The sequence below is a fragment of the Argentina silus genome (assembly GCF_951799395.1).
Source record: "Argentina silus genome assembly, chromosome: 6".
In the NCBI taxonomy this organism is placed as follows: Eukaryota; Metazoa; Chordata; class Actinopteri; order Argentiniformes; family Argentinidae; genus Argentina; species Argentina silus.
Window position 1 is genome coordinate 7,182,413 of NC_139660.1, and position 24,127 is coordinate 7,206,539.

Below are 24,127 nucleotides of genomic sequence, written 5' to 3' on the forward strand. Positions count from 1 at the left end.
ATCACTCTGCCTCTGTGTCCTGACCTGTCCTCAGCCTTGCTTCAGCTACATTCATCTCCACTCCACGTGCCTCTAAGCCTCACACGCCGGCCCCGCTGCTGCCCCTAACAGCTGATGTGGGGTCAGATTTAGTTTCATACCCATAATGGTTAAGGTTAGGATTAGGGGTTGGCTAGGTTTTACAGTATAGACCAACCCTTTCCTGGGAACTCCAGGTATCTATCTGCCGACACAGTGCCCTGTAATGATTAACGACCCCCCTAGCAACACAGTGACCAACTCATGGCTTGATAATGATTTCTCCGTCATGAATAGAATGGTAACTGATGATTAACTGAGCTACTGAAGACAGTCGTCCAGTAAGTCCACAAGTCGTTTTCTCACTTCTAAACTTGTTTTTTTCTCCGAGCACACACAAGTGCCTGTTGCCTGTGGCCTTCCTGAATAGCCTAGTCTGCTGCTCGAGGTTACTGTCGTTGAGTTTGAGCAGAGCATCTGGTTTCCTTCTTAAGCAGCAGAGCAGGAGTCTGTATTACTGTGATGGTTTTAGAGTGCCGGTACGTGGCTGAGTTTCTGTTTACTCTAGCTGAGGGGGTCAGGCTGTTTCTATCACAGCTTTCATGTTTTGGCACTCTGTGTAATCTCTGGCTGGTGTTTATATGTGAGTTAGTGTTTAGAGATGTACACCTTGTACAGTGTGTGTGTGTGTGTGTGTGTGTGTGTGTGTGTGTGTGGGTGTGTGGGTGCGTGGGTGCGGAAGCCTTATACCCTGGCTGGACTTTGTCTCACTCCTCAAGCAGTGGTGTGGAAAAGAGTGATGTGTCATTGGTGCTCTAAGATCAGCTCAAAGTGTTAAGTTAAGCCCCTGTTCATGTGTTAATACTGTAGACATGTGGGTGATCTAAAGCCTGTGTACAGACTTAATCAAGATCACTTGGACAGGGCTCCTAAAACCTCCAGAAATTATCTGATCAAATCTATCTATAGAATCAATCTAACCAAATCCAACCAAATCACAAAACACATATAGTTGAGGTTGGATTGAATAAAATCCTCAGTATTGGATTGAATAAAATGCAGTAGTTCAAATATAATTCTAATAACACCTCTCTATTCTCTACAGTGATGTCCCAACAACACCACCACCAGCAACACCTTCAACACGCCCAGCAACAGCAGCAACAGCAGCAGGCCCAGCCCCAGCAGGCCCAGGCCCAAGCCCTGGCCTCGCCTGCCTCCCTCCCCCAACAGCAGAGCTCCCAGCCTGGGATGATGAGCCTGTCCAGCCCCCTGAGCGTTAGCGTTAGCGCCCAGCAGCAGCACCAGCAGAAGATGAGGCTGCAGCGTATCCAGATGGAGAGAGAGAGGATCCAGAGACGACAGGAGGAGCTGATGAGACAGGTGAGGCAGGCTAAACCTCAACCCTGCAGGAGCCTATAGCCCCAGTCCCCAAACCCTATGCCCCAGCCCCTTACCCAACCCTATTATATATATGCCCCATCATATAACATCAATCCTACATCACAGGTCCATAAGCCTGAACCTTCTAAACCCTAGTCCCTAAACCAGGCAGACTGAACCTAAATTCTGCATATGCTACTAGGCTAGCCTCAAACATTTAAGCCTACATATCCCAACCCCTAAAACTAAACTCTAAACCCTGAACCCGATCCCAGTCTCCACTTAAACCCTTTATACCTCAGTCCTCACTCCGTACCTTTTCAAGAAAGAAAGAAAATGAACGAAAGAAAGAAAGAAAGAAAGAAAACAATAACGACAACAAAAGGGTCCGTTTGTTTATGAGCCCCTCCATCCCAGCCCGGGCCAGTCAAGTGTGTATTCTCCGGCCAGCCAGGCCCTGTGGTCCCACAGACAGGGAGGCCTGCTCTATTCCCAGCCTTCCTGTTTAGGTCTACAAGCCTACTGTTTACCCCAGCCCAGCCCACCCTCCAGACCAGAGAGGTCAGTCAGTCAGTTCCTCAGTCATCCTCCCCTTCTTCTTCAAGTCCCCCATCATACATGACAGCAGTTTCCCAGAAGCCATCTGGAGAGGATAGGAAATGGAGCCCTCTTCAACTGGACAGATGTTGGATTGTTTGGAGCTAGAGAGAAATAGCGAGTGTGCACACATACATGATACATGTCCAGTCTGAGGATCAGGTCATTATTAAGGAATGGGTCTGTGATGGAGACTTCACCCAGATGTTAGTAGTAAGCTAGTGAGATCGTTTACAGTTTACAGTTCCACCAAATAGCCCGCACTTCTGATCCTGTCAGACCTACCTGAAGTGTTAACACTAAGGGAAAAAGGGTTGGGTTAGTTCTGACACTGTTTAATAGAGAAGGATAAAACAACCAGATTTTCACCATTTCAGGGTAATAAAGAGCCTTGTTTTAGGGGGGGATAGTAGGGCATAAAGTAAGCATTAGCTGCCCCTAGTGGTTAAAATGGTAACTGCTCTTTAAGAGCTGTTTTGGTCCAGCAGTTCTTACAGGAAGACTCACATAAAGACAAGTATTTACATTGACAGAGTCGACCCTGAGAGAGACCACTCTCTCTACCATCACTGTTTACAATTTGGGTGCCTTAATCATCCGTCCGGGCAATGACCTCATCCAGGAAGTGTTTATCTTTACCCAGAACTCCTTGGGCCCACCCTGAGTAGCTCTGGCTGGGCTTTTTGGCCTGTAGGGTTGGCCAAGGGGAGAGACATGACATGGTCTGAGAGGTGTGTGTGTGTGTGTGTATACACTTTTACTCAGGTAAAAACATCTGTGTTTTTCTTCCCGGACTGAATAAAAAAAGTGATGAGTCAGGAATGTCGTTTTGGCAGGAGCATCTCCATTTTCCACTGTCCTCCCCCTTGAACTGTGTGTGTCTGTCTACGATTGCACGTGTGTGTGTGTGTGTGTGTGTGTCTTTGTGTGTGTGTGCGCGCGCGTGCGTGCAGTTGCAGGTGTGAGCATGTGTGTCTCGACTACGAGAGCTCCAATGTCACACACTCACACTTCTCGACTTTCTCATAAAGCCTTCCTCAAGCAGGCTGGAAACCCCCTTCCTGTTAGTTCCTGTGTTTGTTCCTCGAGCCTCACTGTCACATGAATGAACAGCCAGTCAGTGTGAATGGGAGCTTCAAGCTGCTGTCTCTCAGGTGACTGGTGCTGTAGGAGCTGGTCATGGCCCAGGGAGGGAGGGAGGGAGGGAGAGAGAGAGAGAGAGAGAGAGAGTGACTGATACAACCACAATCGGTGTCAGGGAGCAGGGCAGGAGGAGGGTAGGGCACCCCCCCTCCCCTCCCCTCCCCTCCCCTCCCCTCCCCTCCCTATCTGAGCCCATAGAAGACAAAGAGCCCTAACCTTTCACTCTCCCGCACCTTTTTGCGTGCGTGCGTGCGTGCGTGCGGGCCTCATATGTCAGGGTTAGGTTAGGGTTATCTGTGCAGTAGAAAGCTAACACTTGTAATTGATGCTGTGGCCCACTTCTTTTAAGACTATCAGCCAATCCTGTCCAGGGGCATAACCGTGCGAATGTGTATCTCTGAATCTGACTCTGAAGTTACTCCAATGATTTACTCACATAATGACTGTTTGAGGAGATTCATCTGGTCACTGGTTTGGAGACTTCTGGTCTTCATCCACCTGAAGTGTTCACACAAGTTATTCTTGCACTAATTGAGATGAATATGACTTTGTAAAATTGTTGAATTGCAATAACGAGCATGATTTAAGTAATCTCAATCTATTTTCCCCCCTCCTCTCTTCTCTCACCCTCTTTCTCTCTCCCCTCCATAAACCTACCCCTCACCTTCCCTGTCTATCGCCCCTCCATCTTTTTTCCTCCAATGCATGTCACCCCATTCCATGCTCCTTCCCTTTTTTCACCCCCCCCCCCCCCCCTCCACCTCCCCCACCCCCCTTCTGGCTTCTGCTTCTCCCTAGGAGGTGGCGCTGTGTAGACAGCTTCCCATGGACTCAGAGAGCATGGCACCAGTGCCCACCGGCTCCAACCCAGCACCCATGACCCAGGGAAACATGCCCACCAATGGCTCTGACCCCTTCCTCAACAGGCAAGTACTATCTCTTTCTGTCACTTCCCTCTCTCTTTTGTTTTTCTTATTTCTCTCCCTCTCTCCCCTATCTACTCTGTCCTTATTCCCCCTCTCCTGTCTTTTTCTCACTTCTTCCCTCTCTCCTCTCCTTTCTTTCTACCTATCCTCTCTTCCTCATGATCTGTCTTTTCTGGGTTAGGATAATGGTTAACCTGGGTGTAATGATTGTGTGTGTGTTCCATTCACAGCGGTCACTTCCAGCACTCCAGGGAGCAGAGTACAGACAGTGGTCTGGGTCTGGGCTGTTACAGCATCCCCACCACCCCGGAGGACTTCCTCAACAACATGGAGGAGATGGACACAGGTAGGTCCTAAAACACATGCACAAGTACACACACACACACACACACACACACACACACACACAAACACACACACACCCCTTTCTCACCCCCTGTCTCACCTATCTCCCCCCTGTCTCTCTCCCAGGTGAGAGCATGGCTCAGGGTGGCAGTATGAACGTGCCCCAGCACAGCCGTTTCCCAGACTTCCTGGACTCACTGCCTGGCACCAACGTTGACCTGGGCACACTGGAGGGCGCAGATCTCATCCCCATCCTCAACGACGTGGAGTCAGTCCTCAACAAGAGCGAGCCCTTCCTCACCTGGCTTTAGAAAGACACACATATATAGCCATGCATTCACACACACACACACACACACACACACACTCACACACTCACACACACACACACACACACACACACACACACACACACACACACACACACACACACACACACACACATGCGCTAGATGCTCCCAGATGCCCAGCGGGATGAAAAGACTCACTCCACATATCTAAAGACTCTTAACATCTGTGCTACCTTTTTTATTTTAAATCAGCGTATCTCTCTTTCTGACGTCCTTCCTTCTCTTCATGTGTAACATTGCGCTCGGTTCTGTCTGTCTGCCCCAGCGCTGCCAGACTACAGACATATCCCTCAGAGTTCAGAACAAAGAGATAAAAGGCTATGTTCCAATATCCACACTAGTATACCATATAGAATCAGGCAATGTATTGTCCTAGGTGGTATGCAAGTATGGACAATGAAACACAGCCAAAGAGTATTAATAACCAAAGCCGTGAGAGAACAAAACAGTACATTTGTTAATGGTGAATGAACAAAGTTGGAGGTGATTTAATTGATTTCTACCTACTACCCTTGTTTTGGAACTGCAATTGATATTTTATTAACATCATTCCTTTTCTCTTGGGGTGACTTACTTTCAATGTGGAGCAATTATACTTGGAGAACACAGATTGGTATCCAGTGGTATTTCTTTGCCATAACTGTGCTATCAAAACGTATGCAGGGAGGCTTTATGGCCAGCAGGTGGCGCTATTGCTTAAGCTACTGTAGTTGTTCTAAAATGGCTACAGGGTTGTAGGTTGGTCCTGTATGTAAAATGGACCACTGTGGGCCTCAGCACTGTAAACTGTTTTATGTAACAGGTCTTTAGTGCCAAACAGTTCAACAGTTCTGGGCTCAGAATATTGAGCTCCATAGGCTAGGTTACTGTTGGTTCTGCTGACAAACACAAACACCTTGGGATTCACCTCTTCCTCATTAGAGCAGCCATAAGAACAAAGGGTTTTGTCCTCCTTTTAAGGTTATTATACCAAATGAATATTTCCTACTCTTCACAATGTCACTACAAAAGCTTTAAAAACGTTAAAATTGTACTCCGTTTGATTTTTTTAAAGAGAACCGTGTTTTTGTTTTTGTCATTTTAATAATTGTACTCAAGCTGATTCCAATGTAGCTATTAGAACACTAAAGCTCATGCCTCAGTTATGCAGCTTTGTGCATAAATACAGTAGACTTGTGTTTTATACTATGTACTTTTTATATCATGCTACAGTATTCTTTTTTATATACTGTAAAAAAAATAGCCTAGATGGGTTCTTTGCATCTGGTGCCATTGTAGGACTTATAATATAGAGTTTGCATTTTTAGTATTTATCAAGAGCTATGATTCTTTTATTTTTTAGAGATTTTTAGGTGGGGTTTTTGTAAATGAAATTGAGATTTCAAAGCACTACAAATCAGCATGGGATTCAAAGATATCAGATTATTGAAGTGAATGTTGAAGTTAGATGATCATAAGAAACTCCCACAATGGTAGATGTTTTGGTTAAATGTACATTGAGGCTTGATAATCCCTGATAAGCAAACTCTGTCCTTGGTCTGTCTATGGGCTCGCAGAGGTAGAGCTGTTATAAACCCAAAGGACAACGTTTTTCTAATATCTGTTCTGCGGAGAATATGCAACAATAGTATTTTATATGGCCTGAGATTATTGTGCCTACGTTTAAAGGATTTTACTGAATTATCAGATTGGATTGGCATGGATTGGCATAGTGATCTTTGTTAATTTTGCCAGCCCTCATATTGTACAATCCAGTTTGATCTTTTTTTTTTTTTCTACATTTGTTTCAGTTTTTGTATTGCATGTTGAATGACATATTTGCTATTTCTAGCATAGGTGGTCTATAGCCCGACTTTATATGGCGACTACTGTTTCTGGTTACTCTGTAGAACGTTAGGACTGAGAAGGCGAGAGGGTGATGGATCATGGGAAGAGGCAGGTGTGGGGAGAGATGAGGGAGGGAGGGATGAGGGAGGGAGGAGGGTTAAGGGCAAGTTTATTGGAGGGGCGTTCAATAACACGCCACAACGTGCCACGTTGGGCACAGCCAACACTGCGCTCATGACGTCCTAACGTCAAGGTGGGAGGGGGATGGGCCTAGAGGGTGGAAAGAGGGGACACTGACCTTTACCCAATCGTGCCCTGTGATACCCAGGCCCTATTGAAAGACAAGGGCTCCCTCCAATGATGATTACATGAAGCTCAGAGCCGGCGCCCACATTGTTTGTTCGTCTTAATAGTCTTAAGCAGCTTCCCTCCTTGTCTCTGCTTCGTCTGCACGGACGGGTGAAAGTAGATCTCACAGGAGTCTACCATCATGTCTGTCCTGTGTTCTCAGATCAGAGCAGGTGAAGGAAAAGGAGACAAGGAGAGGGAGCGTCTTTACACTATTGGGATACCGCGTTGTGTGGTAGAAAGGGATTCTGGTGTGTCTTTCCTGTTGAATGAAGTGTTGTTCTAGCACCAACAGAGAAGCACTGAGGGGGTCACTGGGCTGCGGGCCTGACACGCTCCAGTATGGAGGGGGGGCACAAGTTCAAGAAAATGGTTATGAATATGTATGCATTTGTATCTGATTGATGGATTGTCATGTTGTTAATCTAAAAAGACCTGGAGAGATGGGGTTGAGACCACAGGGGTAAACACAGTGGTGTTTGATAGGGAGTTTGAAGACATGAAATGATGTGGTGTGGAGCACACGTTTGACTATTGGTGCATATAGAGTGGCATGGAATGGAATGGACAGCGGCTAAGCTACGGCTATGCTACAGCTACAATGCATGTGATGGGGTTGTGTGGCTAGGCTAGTAGAGGGTACGGGTTAAGGCATGATTATGTTGAAGGCATGCTGTCTGATGATGATGATGATGATGATGAGTTGTGAAATCACACACACTAACAGAAATGGCCATATCTTCTTGGCAGTGTGGAGTTCATTTTGAAATAATGTAACCTCGGCACAAAGTCTCTGAAAAATGACAATTAAGTCGTGTAACATGTTTTAAAAAAATCTGAATAAATTGGTTTCGGAACCATGAATTGTCTTGTGAGTTGTTTTTATTGATTACTTTAAAGTACACCTCCTTGTCAAGCACAGAAGGTATTAGGACTCAAGCAGGCAGGTTTTTCTGGACCGAAATTAAGCCTACATTTCAGACTAAAAAGCATCTTCAACTGAGAATCTCCATTTGAAATGCTATTTAATCCAGACTTGGCCTACTCCTTGTCTGGGAAACCTCCAATGTGGTCAGTCTGAAGCTGTATCATCTCTCCACTAGGTGTCAGGATGGTACTCAGGATGAAAGACCTCATACTATATTGTCTTTAGACCTAGACAATAGATACCATAGACTTCTATTTATGTTTCTGATATTGAATAACATCTCTCACCTCACAGCCAATCATATCACATCAGGAAGCTTTGGTGTTACAATTAGAGGCATAACCGTTCCTTATATTGAATAACACCTCAAGCTGACAACCATAATGCTATAGATCCAATCACACTACATCCGGAAGTGCTATATGCCCCCATGACAACAACTCCAATCCAACCATCTACAGTAAATGCAAATGATGCCTTGGTAAGAGAAAGCTAGACGGCAGAGTGTTTGTCTTGTATTGGGTAACAGACCTCCTCATAAAGCCAGTTATTAAGCAACATGACAAAGACTCCATAGTCACCACGAGAGATAACAGTATTGATTCAGGGGAGGGAAGCTAGCCATGTTCCCTTATTAGCAGGAACAACATGGAATACAGTTATAAAGTTACATAAGCCAGAGGCTAATCAAATAAGACTGATGCAGGTGTGGACAGTCATATACACCTTTACAATTAGGGGGGACATCCATGTATGCTTTCAGCTTTGCAATCTAATTACATAAGATTACAGGCAAAGGTTCTGTGGATTTTAATTGTTTTCACAAAAGCATACTGGCATTACTCAGACATACTTTTTGAGGAGACAACTGATTTCAGTTTCAAAGTAATCTTTCAGAAATTTCTTTGAAAGATATAGCATGTTCCCATGATGCAACATGTAAAAAGTACACTTATTTTTGTACATACAGAATCAAAGGTTTGATGAAAATACATTTATATTATTTTCATTAAAAAAATGTACAAAATAGAAAATCTAATACAGAAAACAAAATAAATATTCAACAATGTAGCATTTGAATGTCCTCTGCCATCATAAGCTTTACCGTCAAGCAAAAGAATGAAGCTAAATGCAATGTGAAATAAAAGACAAATTGAAAAACTGTAAAAATACATAAAGAAACCATACACCTCATAATAGAAAGCCAATTTTTGTAGGAAGTCTTCAATCTCATTGTTGGGGATTCAACCTGTGTTCTTAGACGGCACCATCACTCTGAAAGACAAGCACAGGACATGGACATTGGACGAAAATCTTCCCTAGCTCAAATCCAAACACACAGGGGCAGTTTCCCCAACACAGATTAAGCCCGCCCCTGAACTAGAATGCACTTTCAATGGAGAATCACTTTGTCTTGTAGGAGGAGAGCAAAACTGAAATCTATTCTATTCCATTCCATTCTATCGCATTCCATACATTTCTACTCCATCCTTACCCCACAGCATCCGCAGCAGTCTCCACAGATGAATCCTATGAGTCCGTTGATCACCTGGACGGCACAGAGCACGGCCTGCAGCAGCCCCATGATCAGCAGCATGGAGAACAGGGTCAAGTGCCATGTCACAATGCCATCCGGCTCCTTACAATCGTCCCACAGGGTGTGGTTAGACAGGTAGTTACTGAGGAGGAGGGAGGAGGGGGTCATATTATTTGACTGGTCCACTATACATTATTTATAGAAGACACTGCCAACGTACAGGCCTCCCACAGTGTGTGGTCAGAGGGGGGAAATAAAGGAAAGTCCACGAGAGATGCTTTATAGATGTTAACACTGTAACTAACTATCCACTAACCTTAGACCTTACCTTTACTCCTACCCATAATCCAAACCTCATCCTACAACCTGGCAGTTGATAGTGGTTAGGTTGAGCAACTGTAGACCATTTATAGGGGACTTTTCAAATACAATAGGGACAATAGCAGTTATAGTACATTTCTGAACATACAGACACAGAAGCTGAGGGGTCACAACAGTACTTACCCCTCAACGAAGGGGTATGTCCATAACCTTTCAGTACCACTGGTGGTACTATTGGTGGTCTCAAACAGACATATAGGGCCTCTGTTAATGGCAACGATAGATACAACAAAGGAGTAGCCGGCCCCCAACACTCCTACCGCGGCGAAGATGATGGACGTGAACGACTGGGGAGAGATACAGACAGACACATCAAACAGTAAGATCAATGGTAGATCTCAGTTAGAGGGTCGCTCATACAGTATTAAACACCGGCTGGGTGGAGAGCAGGCAGGGTTGGGGTCAATTTGAATTTGAATGCATTCAATGGAAAAAGTTAATTGAAATTACATTTCTGAATTGGAAATGTCTAAACAAAGGGGCACATTTTCGATTAATTTTTTGATTCATTTCTTACATTGAGTACATTTTAATTTGAATTCGGCCCATTCTGAAAGCAGGGTTGAGGATCAATTTGAAAAATATAACTCTGCAGTATTTCATTGATGCCTGGCCTTTGTTTCTGCATTTAGCTATTATATAAAAGTATAATAGTTTGTATCTGTGTGTGTGTGTGTGTGTGTGTGTGTGTGTGTGTGTGTGAGAGAGAGAGAGAGTGAAGGAGAGAGAGAGAGAGAGAGAGAGAGAGAGAGAGAGAGAGAGAGAGAGAGAGAGAGAGAGAGAGAGAGAGAGTTTGTTCACCACTCTCAATGTATTGTTTATACAGAGTACATACAGAGGTATATTTTTTAGCTGGTATGTGTTTATGACAGTGTGTCCTTTTCCCATAATTCCTCACCGCAAATCTCTTTCCACAGCTCTCGTTGCCACAGCAACCACAGCAGTCATTGTTTTTGAGGCCCAGGAAGACCAGCGCTGGGAAGATCATCTGTTTATGAAGATACAGAACATCATTGTATTACAGTACAATATACATCACAACCTTTACAGGGCATTACAACACAACCAGACCGGAACACAGTGGCCTAGGGATGGTCTAGTGGTTGGTCCTGCTGCCGCAGACAAACGGTATGCCCTACCCATACACACTCTAGGCATGGGATTGAATTTGCCTTTTCTGACACATACGCCTTCTATTCAGCAATATTTGCTAACTGCTTGTTATTCAATCAATGTTCTGGCCAGGAGCGTACGCAGTATAGCTTTTCCATCTCACTCAAGATGTAAAGCCATGCCATCAACATACAAAGCATAGGCCAAGAACTTCAACTGCCTACTTACTATTCATGCACAACATTATGACCTCCATCTGAAATGGTAATGACTAGGGAATATTTATAATTCTCTGGTTTCAAAATACTATCCAATTACTATTTTAGCTAATTCCAATTCATGAAATCATTGACATGCTTTCTCTCACTTGTTAAATAGAAATATTCAAATCATAAAACAAGCGTTCAATTGAAATCACACATTTAGCCTTATATTAGAAAAGACAATTTGCTAAGGTGTTACTCCAAATCTATTTTCCATTCCCAATTATTATTTTCCAATAATTTAATCTACTTACTAGAACACCAGATCCCAGTATACCTCCGAAGTACCAGACCTCATCAGTGATGTGGCTGTTTTCTGAGGCTGGTACCCCTCCAGGAAAAAACAGCAGGATGTTACACAGCACACAGATGATAGCCAGGGGCATCAGGGTGATACCAAGACACTTGGCAAAGCTTCCCGTACACATGATGATTCAGTTCGGCCCAAAACACTAAAGGAAACACTCCAAAAGCTCTCACACCACACACTCCTATGTAGGTCCTCTGTAAAAAGAAATTAGTCCCTTATACCTGTGCTGTAGGTACCGCCAAACTGTCTCAACACAACACTTTGGGATGGGGCAGAGGATAAGGTATATATAGCCCACTAGCTGCATGATGTCACTACCTTAAATTCAATTTACAGCGTCTGTGCTATGACAACCATCTGGTTCGTAGTTAATGTTCTACTACAGCATTTGCCTGCCTGGCCCCACTCTGGTGGAGGACATGGAAGTTATTGAACGCACACTGGAGGGCATGGGAGGTTATCAATGGGAAAATTGTTTGTTGGAGGAATACTTTTCCTCATACTTTAGAGTATTTCCCTCTGTTTATGTTGTTCTGGGCATACACTTTATATGCTTTAGATACCACTCATCATTCCACAGCATTGTTTAAAATACGTCAGACAGTGCTTTAATACAATATGAGTGTGTTACAGAATACATTTTAATTAATACAGTTTGAAACATGAACCATTTCTATAAAGGCCACCTCACACACCTTGATAAGCTTGGAAACGTTACTGAGGAAGAAAGATTACATAAAGAAGATTTGCAATATCAAAAGCAGATATTTTTACTATCCATATTTTGTACTAAACTAGGCCTCTCTTTAGGTCAATAAAATACATAGACATTTTAGAGTAGGCATAGTTGGTTACACTTTAACCAGTCACCACCTTCGGCCAGTGACGGACTGGGACGGAATCTCCCGATGCTCCAGATGGCCAGTCCGCTATTGCCTTCGGCCCATAACTTTGAAATAGACAGGATTACATTTAGTGGTAGACTTTGTGTCTGGTCTTTAAGTAATAACCATTACATATTTAAACTGTTACTATTTCAAAATTAAGCATGTATTTGGTGCAGTTTGTTGACACTGGTGTCATGAAAAGACAAACTCAATGGACTCATTGATGTTATCTTTTATCCACAGTTTCTCCTAAGTTAATCGATCCCAGAGTAATCATAGGCGAAGCAAGCGATACAAAGTAACAACAATAATTGTACTCTAAGGATTGATTTACATTGATTTATAGTCGTGTAGCGGCTATGATGGACAACAAATAGCCAAAGAAACAGTCGACAGTCAAATCGACAGTCAAACGCGCATGTCAGTCATACCCTGTTTTATGGCTGAACTTTGCTCAGTGACTTCAGAAGACATTTTGCTTGTAGCCTACTATAAGTTTGTAAGGTTTATTTACAAAGGGAGCATGGAGCCCGAGTTTGCCTTCACATCACGCCGATCACCTGTTGTTTGCCTACAGGGCTGCGTGGCTTCAAGTCAGCCCCTGGCATCAAACATCGGTCTTGGTGAGATAGTTGTGCATTGATGAGTTAGTTGTGTTAATTGTGCACTTCGTCTTCCCAAGATGTGGTATGGAATAGAACAGTGTTTCCCAAACTTTTAACAGTCATGTACCCCCTGTCGGTTATTTTGTAGCCCAATTGATATTCTATGAACATTATCCCTTACATATTAGACATTGTGATAATATTATTCTGTTAGATAGGGTGCATGCATTTATTTTTGGTACCGAGACTGCAGTCGGCTATTCAACAGGACTACTTTGGGAAGGTAAATCACAGATTTATTTCGCGTACCCCCTAGATCGATACCCCACTTTGACAATGGTGGGAATAGAAGAAGTGCATGTGTTGCACACACCCTATTTTACGAGTGATTGAATTAAGTTTATGCCTTGACGTATTAACCTCTGTTGAGCAGTGGGCCTAAGGCAGTTGTCATTTCACACTAATCAATTTGACCTGATATTTTCCTTGCTTCCGTCTTATTCACAGACATCCTGAAGAGAGGCGGGAATGCTGCTGATGCTGCCGTTGCCGTGGCAGCCGCTCTGGCTGTGACAGAACCGTTCAGCACCGGTATTGGCGGGGACTGCTTCTGTCTGTTCTATGACGCAAGCACCAGAGAGGTGCGCGGCTTGAACGGAAGGTGAGGTTTGCACATCAAGAAGACGCTTTCACTAGTAGTGATTGTGTTCGAGAATCAAACCCACAACACCTTGGACCAACCATCATAAAGCCATTTAAACCAGTAGCTTAATCCTCTCAAGAAATATCCTCATCATATAGTTTAATGTGCAAGATACCACACTCCTAAGGAAGTATAGTAGCCTACCCCTCCCTGAGAAGCACTGATGAAAATTAGTGTAGCCTATTCAACTGAAGTTCATGATATTCAGGAGCACCCTGTTCTGTCATATTCATTGACCATATATGGATTGGCATGTTTCATTATCGGTGTGTGTTGGCCTATGTAAACCACACACCCCACAGATAAAACATGATATTACTCAGCAAAGGGTCAAGCTAGTCATATAAGGACAATCTCAGTGCTCTTACTACAGACCCGCCAGTGACCCCTGGGCCCTGGGGTGACAATGGCAGTTTCTTGTATGAGTATGTACCAGGGTGTATGTATCAGGATGTGTGCCATGAGGATTATTTTCCCCATTTACATTTGGAGCTACCTTTGTAAACACAACGTCAAACATAGACTCATATAATAATGTTGTGTCTCAATCAATCAGTAGTCAGTGATTAATGCCTTCCTGTAGTTTAATGAAGGATTATTATCAGGCATAATGTGTCTGTGTCTGTGGTATTATAGTGTATGTGGGTAATGTTGACTCAGTAATAACCAGTGTTATTCTTGGCTGTGTGTTTATTAAGCTTCTATTGTGTTCTGCTTCCCCTTTGACCCTCAGCATGGTGGCCTGGACATGTGAAAGGCCTGGTGTGAAACAGCAGACAGGAATGTTTGCTTGTGGCTGACTGGTATCACACTGTGCGTGTGTGTATGTGTGTCTGCATGTGTGTTCTTGTGTGTGTGTGTGTGTGTGTGTGTGTGAGTGTGTGTGTTTCTCTATCTGTGTGTGTGTGTGTGTGTGTGTGTGTGTGTGTTGTGCGTGCGTGCTCGTGCGTGTGCATGTGCGTGTGTGTGTGTGTTTGTGCGTGTATGTGTGTGTGTCATGAACTGATGTATCTCTCTGTCTCTCCTATACCAGTGGCAGAGCCCCCAGAGCCCAGACTATAGACCACCTGGAGGGGCAGGGCTACAGTGAGGCTATCCCACCCTTCCATGCCCTGAATGTCACTGTGCCAGGGGCAGCTGCCGGCTGGTGTGACACTGTACGACTGTTTGGGAGTCAGAAGGTATCTCTCACCCATGATCATGATGCAGGTCCTTTTTACTCAAGGCATTTAGCTACTTATTGTTATGCCTGAGGTGAGGCCAAAGATAATAAAGAAAACCCACCTTTGGTTGGACAATTAAGTTCTATTCTATTCTATTCTATTCTATTCTATTCTATTTTATTCTATTCTATTCTATTCTATTCTGTTTTATTCTATTCTATTTTATTCTATTCTATTCTATTCTATTCTATTCTATTCTATTCTATTTTATTCTATTCTATTCTATTCTGTTCTATTCTATTTTATTCTATTCTATTCTGTTCTGTTCTGTTCTATTCTATTTTATTCTATTCTATTCTATTCTATTCTATTCTATTCTGTTCTATTCTATTCTATTCTATTCTATTCTATTCTATTCTGTTCTATTCTATTCTATTCTATTCTATTCTATTCTATTCTAGTCTAGTCTTTGCCTGAGATCTGAATTAATTGTTTCCCCGAAATGATTCCCTTTTCATTGTTTTCCTTATCCTTGTTTTGTCAATAGTATATCCATAGCGACAATTGAACAAATCCAAACTCTCTCCTTCTCGTCCTGTGGAAGCGATACTGTACAGAACTCTTCATGGCCCTTACTCCCACTCACTGTCCTCCCTGGGTATATTTAGACCTCATTGGTAGGTTATAGGCCTACGTTTGGCCAGGGTCCAGGGCTCCTTTCCTCTCAGGCACTTATAATGTGTTTCCATGGCAAGCTTCCTGTGGTAAGCTGTTGCTTTGTTTATGGAAATGTTAGACTTTTATATTCACTCTGGTCTCCAGAACATCAGTTATGATGGTAACTGTATACACCCTGCTTCGGTGTATAGATAGAGACGGCATGATCTCTAAACATTTATATACTCGTAATAACAAGATACTTAAACATCCCTGAACCTGGAAAGATAACATACACACCCTCTCTAAACAAGATCACAGAACTTCTGTAAACTAGAACACATTTATACCAGTACTAAGGAGATATTTTGCCACCTTTACCCATCTCTATGTTGGGGTTCTTCATTGTAACTTAATTTATCCAGGTTAGTCTCATTGAGATCACCTTCACTCATCATCTAGTCCTTTCAGGTCTACACTACACACGGAGGGGTCTAGGTAGGGACTGGGGGTGGACTTAGCATGTGTGTTTTCCAGTACAGGTTGACTGTTTCTTTCCTGCCAGTTTAGTTAGTAGTAGTAGTAGTAGTAGAAGCTCTCTCTCTACACCTTCCTGTTGGGAGTGGTGGGGTTGAGCCTATGTGTTTCCGCTGGACTCTGTCCACTTCCTGTGAGGTCATGTCTTGTGAGGTTGTGACTCCTGGCATTTCCTGTTCCTGTTCGCCAGCTCTCTCTGCAGGAAGTCCTGCAGCCAGCCACGGAGCTGGCCCGGGGGGGTTTCCCCGTTGCTGAGGTTACTGCCTACCACTGGGCCGAAGCCGTCGCCACCATGAGGGCTGCTGGTAGGGAATTGGGCGGAGATTTACTCATTGAAGGCCAAGCACCAAATCACGGCCAGGTGTTCACCAATCCCGGCCTAGCCCAGACCTTCCAGGTAATTACGGATCAGAGTTAGGAAAATAAACCCTGCGCTGACCTCCTGAACTAGAGGCTACATCTATTTACTCTGACCACTGATAGATGTAATGGCATTGTGCTGTTGAGAGTATGTCTACTGAATCAGACCACAAATATATCTACAGTAAATTAAATGACAAAAGCGAAGTATCTGAATTGGGACGGACTGATACATTCACTAGTCTGCCCAGTAGTCTCACTGCTGTCATTCACAATGCATGCTATTCTACCAACGTTTTTGAGAACATAAGGTAGTGTAGCTACACATGCTTGAATGAGAGTATCAGTGGTGTTCAACATGACTCAGACAGTGTCTGGGGTGTGGGTCTCAACTTTGATCTCTGCCTGGCGCCTTCTCTGACAGGTTTGGTCCTTGCACACCTACATTACCAGTGTGAATCACTAGCCCAACTGATACCATTATGAGTAACAAATGACATCTCATTATCTTTACTGTCTCCACCCATGTGTAACTGAAAACCAATAAGCAGATATTCATTAATATGACCTCCCATTGTGTCACTTTAGTTTCCATGGCATTCCATGCCATTTCATTCCTCAGGTGAGTGTGTGTGTGTGTGTGTCCGTGCGTGCGTGCAATGAAATCACTAACTGATGACATCACTAACTAACTAATCAGTTTCTATCTCTATGGGGAGGCCCAAGGCAAGCCCTCAGGGGTTGGTTTGGCATGTCCTGTATACACAGACACTCCTGTCTTAGTCATGATACACTCAATGTTTGTCTGTCTATTCATGTGTGTTTACTGTATGTTATTTGTATGTTAGCTGAATAGCCTTGTAAAGATAGAAGCTATTCATACATGTGTGGTTTATGTTCTTACTGTACAATGCTAGATGCAGTGAATGTACTACCATTGTGTGTTTCTGTTTGCTTTGTTAACATTCTCTCCTTTGCCCCTGCACAGACAGCACTAGTAGTTTCTGTATATCATTGTTGCTTTCTCTGTATGCACATGATTCTGTATTACTTATGTATGTGTTTCTGTGTTCTTTTGTTGCATGCGAATCCCAGGTAAAATACAAGCTACCAGCAGCCATCTTCTGTTTTTGTTTTGATTTATTGACAGATTTACTGTTTGACTGGTTGTTCTGTGTCCCCTCCCTCAGGAGCTCTCCCAGCAGGGTAAAGCAGGGTTCTATGAGGGCAGGGTGGCGAGGGCCATCGTTGATGTCATCAGACAGAACGGAGGGGTCATGAGTCTGGAGGACCTGAAGACCCACGACACCGAAGAGGTCAAACCCATCCACACCGATTACAGGGTATGTATGGGAAAGGACACATCAAGGCAACGTCACAGAACGATCCGATAGAGAAGGTCTGCTGCATATGAGGTGTGTTATACGTTACATTTCTATCTGCAACATTGTGAACTGAACACACACCTCTTTCCTTCTCTGTCAGACTGTAGTAGGCCGACTGTAGGCCAACTGTGATGTCAATGAAGACTTATCTCGTGTGTCTCTTGTTGACAGTCTCTCTCTGTGGTCTCTCTCAGGGCGTGAGACTGTGGGAAGCCCCTCCCAACGGGCAGGGCATGGCAGCACTGATCGCCCTCAACATACTGGAGAACTTCCCCATTCAAGGTACCTTCCTCATCCCAACTATAGGCCACCTTTAACCCCAACATACTGGAGAGCTTCCTTATCAACGGTACTGCATCCTCTCCCCATAACTGGTTGTGTGTGTCCTTTACCAAGACAAAGCCTCCTATTGATTGTGGGGGAGGAGATCAATAGATAGTTACAAGCTTAGCTGTTAACTATGAACTTTGTTTCATGTAAAGCATCCTGCCTCTCTTTGTGTTTCTATGTGTAGAGATGGGCCACAACAGTGCTAGTTACCTCCATGTTTTGACTGAAGCTCTGAAGCTGAGCGTGACTGATACGGCCCATTACTGTGCCGACCCAGACCACGTCACGGTGCCTCTGGAGGGCCTACTGTCTAAGAACTACAGCAAGCAGCGCTCCCGGCTCATATGCATGGACAAGTGAGACCACAGTGGGTGGGTGGGTGGGTGTGTGTGTGGGTGCGTGTGTACGTGCACGCAGGTCGGCGTGCGTGTGTGCGTGGGTGGGTGGGTGTGTGTGTGTGTGTGAGTGTGTGTGTGCGTGCGTGTGTGTGTATACCGGTATGTGTGTGTAGTGTAGTAGACTGGGGGCATGACAGGATCAGGGCTTGGAGAGTGAATGAGAATTTTTTTTGTTTTCAAGGACCAGAGAAAAATGTTCTCACGTTGCTACCCCTTGCATCACCTGGCCTCTCCCTCTCCCTCCCCCTCTCCCTCTCCCTCTCCCTCTCCCTCTCCCTCTCCCTCCCAGTTCCCAGTCCCTTTAAGCGGGTACCTTTGTGTGCCAGGCACCCTCTGCTTGCTTTAGATATAAGTGTTTACTCACCCCCCAGCACTGCCATCACCAGTGCCCCCACCCCTGTGTCTGTGTCTGTGTATGTGTGTGTGTGTGTGTGTGTGTGTGTGTGTGTGTGTGTGTGTGTGTGTTGGCGACATTGACAGGACTGAGGGGTCGTTATTACTTGCAGACTTTGGACTCTTGGTTATGCTAAATGAAAGACAAACACACAGCGGGCGCTAGTTCCATGTCACGGCTGCTTCGATCAAGTTTAACAGCTGTCTATCTATTATAGAAGGGACACCTACTAAAACATTCAAATATGACTCACAGTCATGTGGTGTAAACAGCCACTGTAACTGTGGAGACCAATGTAGCTTTTTAACTCAGCTCAAAATTATATTGATGTTATTTCTGTTGTGTTTTCATGGTGTTAAATACAGTATCTCTACAAAATGTAATTGAAAGTATCTTTCCTTTCCTCCACCTTGCAAGACTCAAAGAAGATTAAATTGCCAGCGTGAGAGAATTACCCTCACACAGTTATGCCGTGAGGCTCTCAATTGCTTTAGTGCAATGTCGCCAAAGTAATTACTGTGTCTTGCAAAACAAGTGCTTGTTGTCAGTAGTGTTGACATTAATCCACTGAGAGAGACTTTGTAAGACCTTCTTATTTGCTTTGAGAGCCTGCAGCTTAATTAGCCGTAGTGCTCTCTCACAAACAGTGGGCTTGTTCACCAGGGTCCTCCTGAGCTGGGCGCTGCACACATGGAGTGTGTGTTGAGATGCATAGACTCTGCACACGTCTGCACAGATCACCAGATCTTTATCATGCGTGGAGAATTATCGAACATCTCAGGAACCACATCAACATAGCTATAACAATCCCATCATCATGGAGAGATGTGTAGATCTGCATAGCATCTTTCTTAGTAGATCTGCACAACATCTATCTAAGTAGATCTGCACAGTATCTATAATACCAGTATTCCCACAGCTGCTGTTATGAGTCTATTATGCAAAACTGATGGGAGGGTTACCCTAACGAGCAGTATTCATTCTGGAGTATGTCAAAGTGACCCCTAAGCACTGGTCCAGGGTCAGGTTTGGTGAACCTTTCTCATACTGTATTGTTAAAGCTACGATGAGGGGAAAAGTCATCTGATCCCAGATCTGTGCTAACTACAGTGTGTTGGTCCTAGGGCCAGTGGTGCAGCAGAACATGGTGTACCCCAGGGAAGTGACACGGTGTACTTCACCGTAGTGGACCAGGAAGGGAACGCCTGTTCCTTTGTCAACAGTGTCTACATGAGCTTTGGAACGGGCCTGGTACCGCAAGACTGTGGCTTCACACTGCATGTGGGTCCCACCTAGTCCTGCCGAGGACAGTCCATTTCTGTTCTATGCATTTTATTCCACATACAAAGTGAATATTTTGCGCATGTGTATGTGATAATGTTATTGATTTGAGGACATTAGATCCGTTAGCAAACAGTCTAGGGATTCCTTTAATTTGTCAATGAGTGTCCCACTGGTTGTCCATTAACCAGTCTATACAGTGTATGTTGACAATTTGAATGACTCATTCAGTGTAACCACGGTGGTATTTACTGTAAAAAGTTATTTTTTAGAGGAAAAAAATGTTCTGAATTTTGAATTAGAATTAGAAAACATCTAGTTAGTTCATCCAAGCTCTCTGTGTTCTCTGGCAGAACCGCGGCGCCAACTTCTCCCTGGAGCGTAGCCATGGTAACTGCGTGGGCCCGGGGAAGCGGCCGTTCCACACCATCATGCCTGCCCTGCTGACTGACCCCACCTCAGGACGACTACTCTGCTCCTACGGGGTCATGGGGGGCTTTATGCAGCCGCAAGGACACGTGCAGGTGTCTACACCCACCCACACACACACACACACACACACACACACGCACACACACACACACTCTAAGAGTGCCAATATAGCCCAACTATAGATTATTAGCTAGATTTGGACTATTCTACCTCACATTAACTGTCATATATAGTATATGTCATATATATGTCATATATATACCCTGTCTGCTATCCTAGTGATTTAATGGGCCATGTCTCCCCTCTCTCTCTCTCTCTCTCTCTCTCTCTCTCTCTTTCTCTCGCTTTCTCTCGCTTTCTCTCTCGCTCTCTCACTCTTTCTCTCGCTCTCTCTCTCACTCTCTCTCTCTCTCTCTCTCTCTCTCTCTCCTCAGGTGCTGTTGAACATTGTGGAGTTTGGGATGAACCCCCAGCAGGCAGTAGACGCCCCTCGTGTGTTTGTGCATCTGGAAAAGGCTGGTAAGCTCTGTGTGAACCAGGCTACAGGCCACATGCTACATCTGTCCCTTGTTCCCCTGCAGTGAGACTCCATATAAATGTGATTATTGTGGCTGCATTAGGAGGACTGGTCCTAATGCCCCTCCTCACGTGCTTGACGCTGCCCCGGGCCAGCTGACTAGCTGGCTGGCTGACTAGGGCTAGGAGTAAACAACAACAGGATAAGGTAGCCTTATGAATGCAAGGAAGGTGTTTAGTCAATTCAGGGCAAAGCAATGATACAGATCAGATCAGCAGTCTTGCAGTAGCATATAGTAGCATACAAACTCCTCCTTCAGTCAGTAATGACTGTTACTAATATTAGTGATCAATCGCCTGCATATGAAGAAAGTACAATATAATTTGCAATAAGATTAATGCATGAAGTAGTTACACATAATATCAATTTCTTCAGTACACTGTATCTCTTATGTTTTGCTTAGCCGAGGACAACAATCTAATTTGAATATTCCACCCTGGCAGTGGCAGCCCATAAAATGTTTATTCACAATAGGCATCTCTGTTCATCCATAGTTGTAACATGACGCAGAGGTTGGGTCAGCTATATGTCAGTGTGTTTCCTGAAACACTGGTTTGAGCATAGGATAGTAAACCACCAAAGGAAGTTTCCAGTACTGGGGTGCCACAAGGTGTGCAAGTTTTTGTACCAGCCCAGACTAACCCCCCTAATTCAACTGTCATTAATAAAAGATGGTCTTCAATGTTCAATAGATCATGATTCGTTGATATACTGTATCTGTTCTTTGTGATATATTTCTATCTGAACGCGCCCCCCCCCCTTGTCCTCTCTCAGACCTGCAGTGGCGTTTGAACCTGGAGGACGGTGTGGATCAAGGTGTGGCTGAAATCCTGGGGAGCCGGGGCCACGTTGTGAGCTGGCCAATCACTGGCCACGAGCGGGCACAGTTTGGGCGGGGCCAAGTCATCACTGTTGGGGATTGGTGGAGCCCGTCTGGCCAGAAGGCTAACCCGGCGGTCAGGGTGTTGTGGGCGGGAACAGACCCCAGGGCTGACGGATGTGCTCAGGGGTACTAGTGACCACCTCTCTCTCCTCTCCCCTCTCAACCTCATTTGGAGGGAACCAGAGAGCAAATATCAGCAAATAAGCATGTAAGCATTAATCATGTAATGAATGTTTGTCTGTAACAACTGTGTGATCTGAGAGTCACCCGTTGCTTATGACTTGAGTAGACTAATAAAATAGAGAAGTAGAAGCATTGCTTATGACCTGCTAAATGCCATAAATGTAACTGTAGAGAAGTAGAAGTAATAATAATAATAATAATAATAATAATAATAATAATAAGTCCTAATGCTTATAAAATGTGCTAAAAGCCAGACATATGGATGCGCGTGAAAGAAGGAACACATGCACTCACCGGCCACTTTATTAGGTACACCTTGCTAGTACCAGGTTGGACCCCCTTTTGCCCTCAGAACTGCCTTAATTATTTGTGGCAAGATTCTACAAGGTGCTGGAAACATTCCTCAGAGATTTTGGTCCATATTGACATGATAGCATCATTGCTGCAGATTTGTCTGCTGCACATCCATGATGCGAATCTCCCGTTCCACGACATCCCTAAGATGAGATCTGGTGTTCAAGAAACCAGTTTGAGATGATGTGAGCTTTGTGACATGGCGCGTTATCCTGCTGAAAGTAGCCATCAGAAGATGGGTGCACTGTGGTCATAAAGGGATGGACATGGTCAGCAACAATACTCAGGTAGGCTGTGGCATTTAAACGATGCTCAATTGGAACTAAGGGGCCCAAAGTGTGCCAAGAAAATATCCCCCACACCATTAGATATTTGCGTTAACGAGCAGTTGAACAGGTGTACCTAATAAAGTGGCCGGTGAGTGTATATGGATGTGTTGTTGCCAAGGCATATGAGAAAGATGTATGTTTCACAGGACCCACAGATGTCTGGTCAAGTGTGCCTATAACTGTGCATTATGGGAGAAGCAGATATGAAATGTGAAGACCCGCCCTGGGGGGTTTGAAAGTATAAATGTATGTTTGTAACTTTCTAACTCTCTGTAACTTTCTAACAGACTGCCATACTTGCAACCATTAAAATAAATAAATCGAACATATATTGTGTACGGGCCTATTTGTGCAGAGTCTCTCCAAATACTAAGGTGGTAACCCTAGATTTCCACGACAACCTCTGATTTGTAATGTAGCTGAACTCTTTGACATTCACTGTTTACGAAAGTAAAAGGTTTTGTACCTATGCTTATGTTAGTTTACAAACTCTCTTTGTATAACACTGTTTGTACACTGTTTGTATAACACTTATTTTGAAGACTTCTCTTGTTAAAGTTGCAATAATTCAGACAGTATGAATACTGTAATAAACAAAATATACTGTATGGACAGAAATATGGAGTTTTTATTTGAATTTAGTGATTTTGTGAACTGTACTATAATCTGTACTGTATATGATAAGATGCTAAAACAGTCTTCGTTTTCGTTCTTCAAAAAGCTGATTACCTCAGTGACTGAAAATGTACCTGATATATATTTTAAACGCTTTGTATTCATATCTTGTTTCCTAAAGACTAACAAACGTCTTGCGCTTTTTGCATGTGAATTATTCCTGTTCTTCACTGTCTTCTGGTCCCAAACAGAACCACTGACCATATCCCCAGTATGAATCAGTTGTTTGTCTGCCAGGCTATTTTAAGCAAGCATTCAAACTTGATGAAACTTCTATGAAAGAGCTGTGATTCATTTTCATCATTCAATGTGCCAAAGACTTGGCCAACGATGAAAAAACGGATGCCCTTATTTTCTGTCATTCATTAGTCCAACGGTTTGATCCTCTACCCATCATATGGAAACAATGGTATTTCTCTGTTTTGAATAAGCTATCCAGTATAGCTAGCTACAGTAGCTACAGTTGCTTGGTGTAGTGATGACTACAAATTGTGTCCTTCCTGTCACACAAGTGCCTACACTGTA

General features: G+C 44.0%; 3 protein-coding genes across 5 annotated transcripts in view; 2 read left to right on the forward strand and 1 right to left on the reverse strand.

Moving 5' to 3' along the window:
* wwtr1 (WW domain containing transcription regulator 1) overlaps positions 1 to 7,801 on the forward strand; it is a 33,813-nt gene extending 26,012 nt beyond the window's left edge. For 2 of the 3 annotated variants that reach the window (XM_083671797.1, XM_083671799.1), the window contains 4 exons: positions 1,124 to 1,401; positions 3,940 to 4,067; positions 4,298 to 4,413; positions 4,539 to 7,801. In XM_083671797.1, coding sequence (XP_083527923.1) covers positions 1,124 to 1,401; positions 3,940 to 4,067; positions 4,298 to 4,413; positions 4,539 to 4,723 — 707 coding nt within the window. In that variant the 3' untranslated portion in view covers positions 4,724 to 7,801. The remainder of the gene's footprint in view (positions 1 to 1,123; positions 1,402 to 3,939; positions 4,068 to 4,297; positions 4,414 to 4,538) is intronic. The other variant, XM_083671798.1, reaches the window with a different exon arrangement.
* A 1,276-nt stretch (positions 7,802 to 9,077) lies between these two features.
* tm4sf4 (transmembrane 4 L six family member 4) lies at positions 9,078 to 11,587 on the reverse strand (the record flags this gene model as incomplete). Its single annotated transcript, XM_083671140.1, has 5 exons — positions 9,078 to 9,140; positions 9,361 to 9,544; positions 9,907 to 10,070; positions 10,682 to 10,771; positions 11,414 to 11,587. The coding sequence occupies 5 exons, from the start codon at positions 11,585 to 11,587 to the stop codon at positions 9,123 to 9,125; spliced, it is 630 nt and encodes a 209-aa protein (XP_083527266.1). The 3' UTR covers positions 9,078 to 9,122.
* A 1,237-nt stretch (positions 11,588 to 12,824) lies between these two features.
* On the forward strand, positions 12,825 to 23,316 carry LOC310806239 (glutathione hydrolase-like YwrD proenzyme). The gene is made up of 11 exons (XM_083672282.1): positions 12,825 to 12,979; positions 13,469 to 13,622; positions 14,698 to 14,845; positions 16,212 to 16,418; positions 17,572 to 17,724; positions 17,961 to 18,048; positions 18,281 to 18,452; positions 20,013 to 20,169; positions 20,523 to 20,693; positions 21,036 to 21,120; positions 21,953 to 23,316. Exons 1-11 carry the CDS (start codon positions 12,880 to 12,882, stop codon positions 22,192 to 22,194), a joined length of 1,677 nt encoding a protein of 558 aa, XP_083528408.1. The 5' UTR covers positions 12,825 to 12,879; the 3' UTR covers positions 22,195 to 23,316.
* Positions 23,317 to 24,127: the final 811 nt, after the last annotated feature.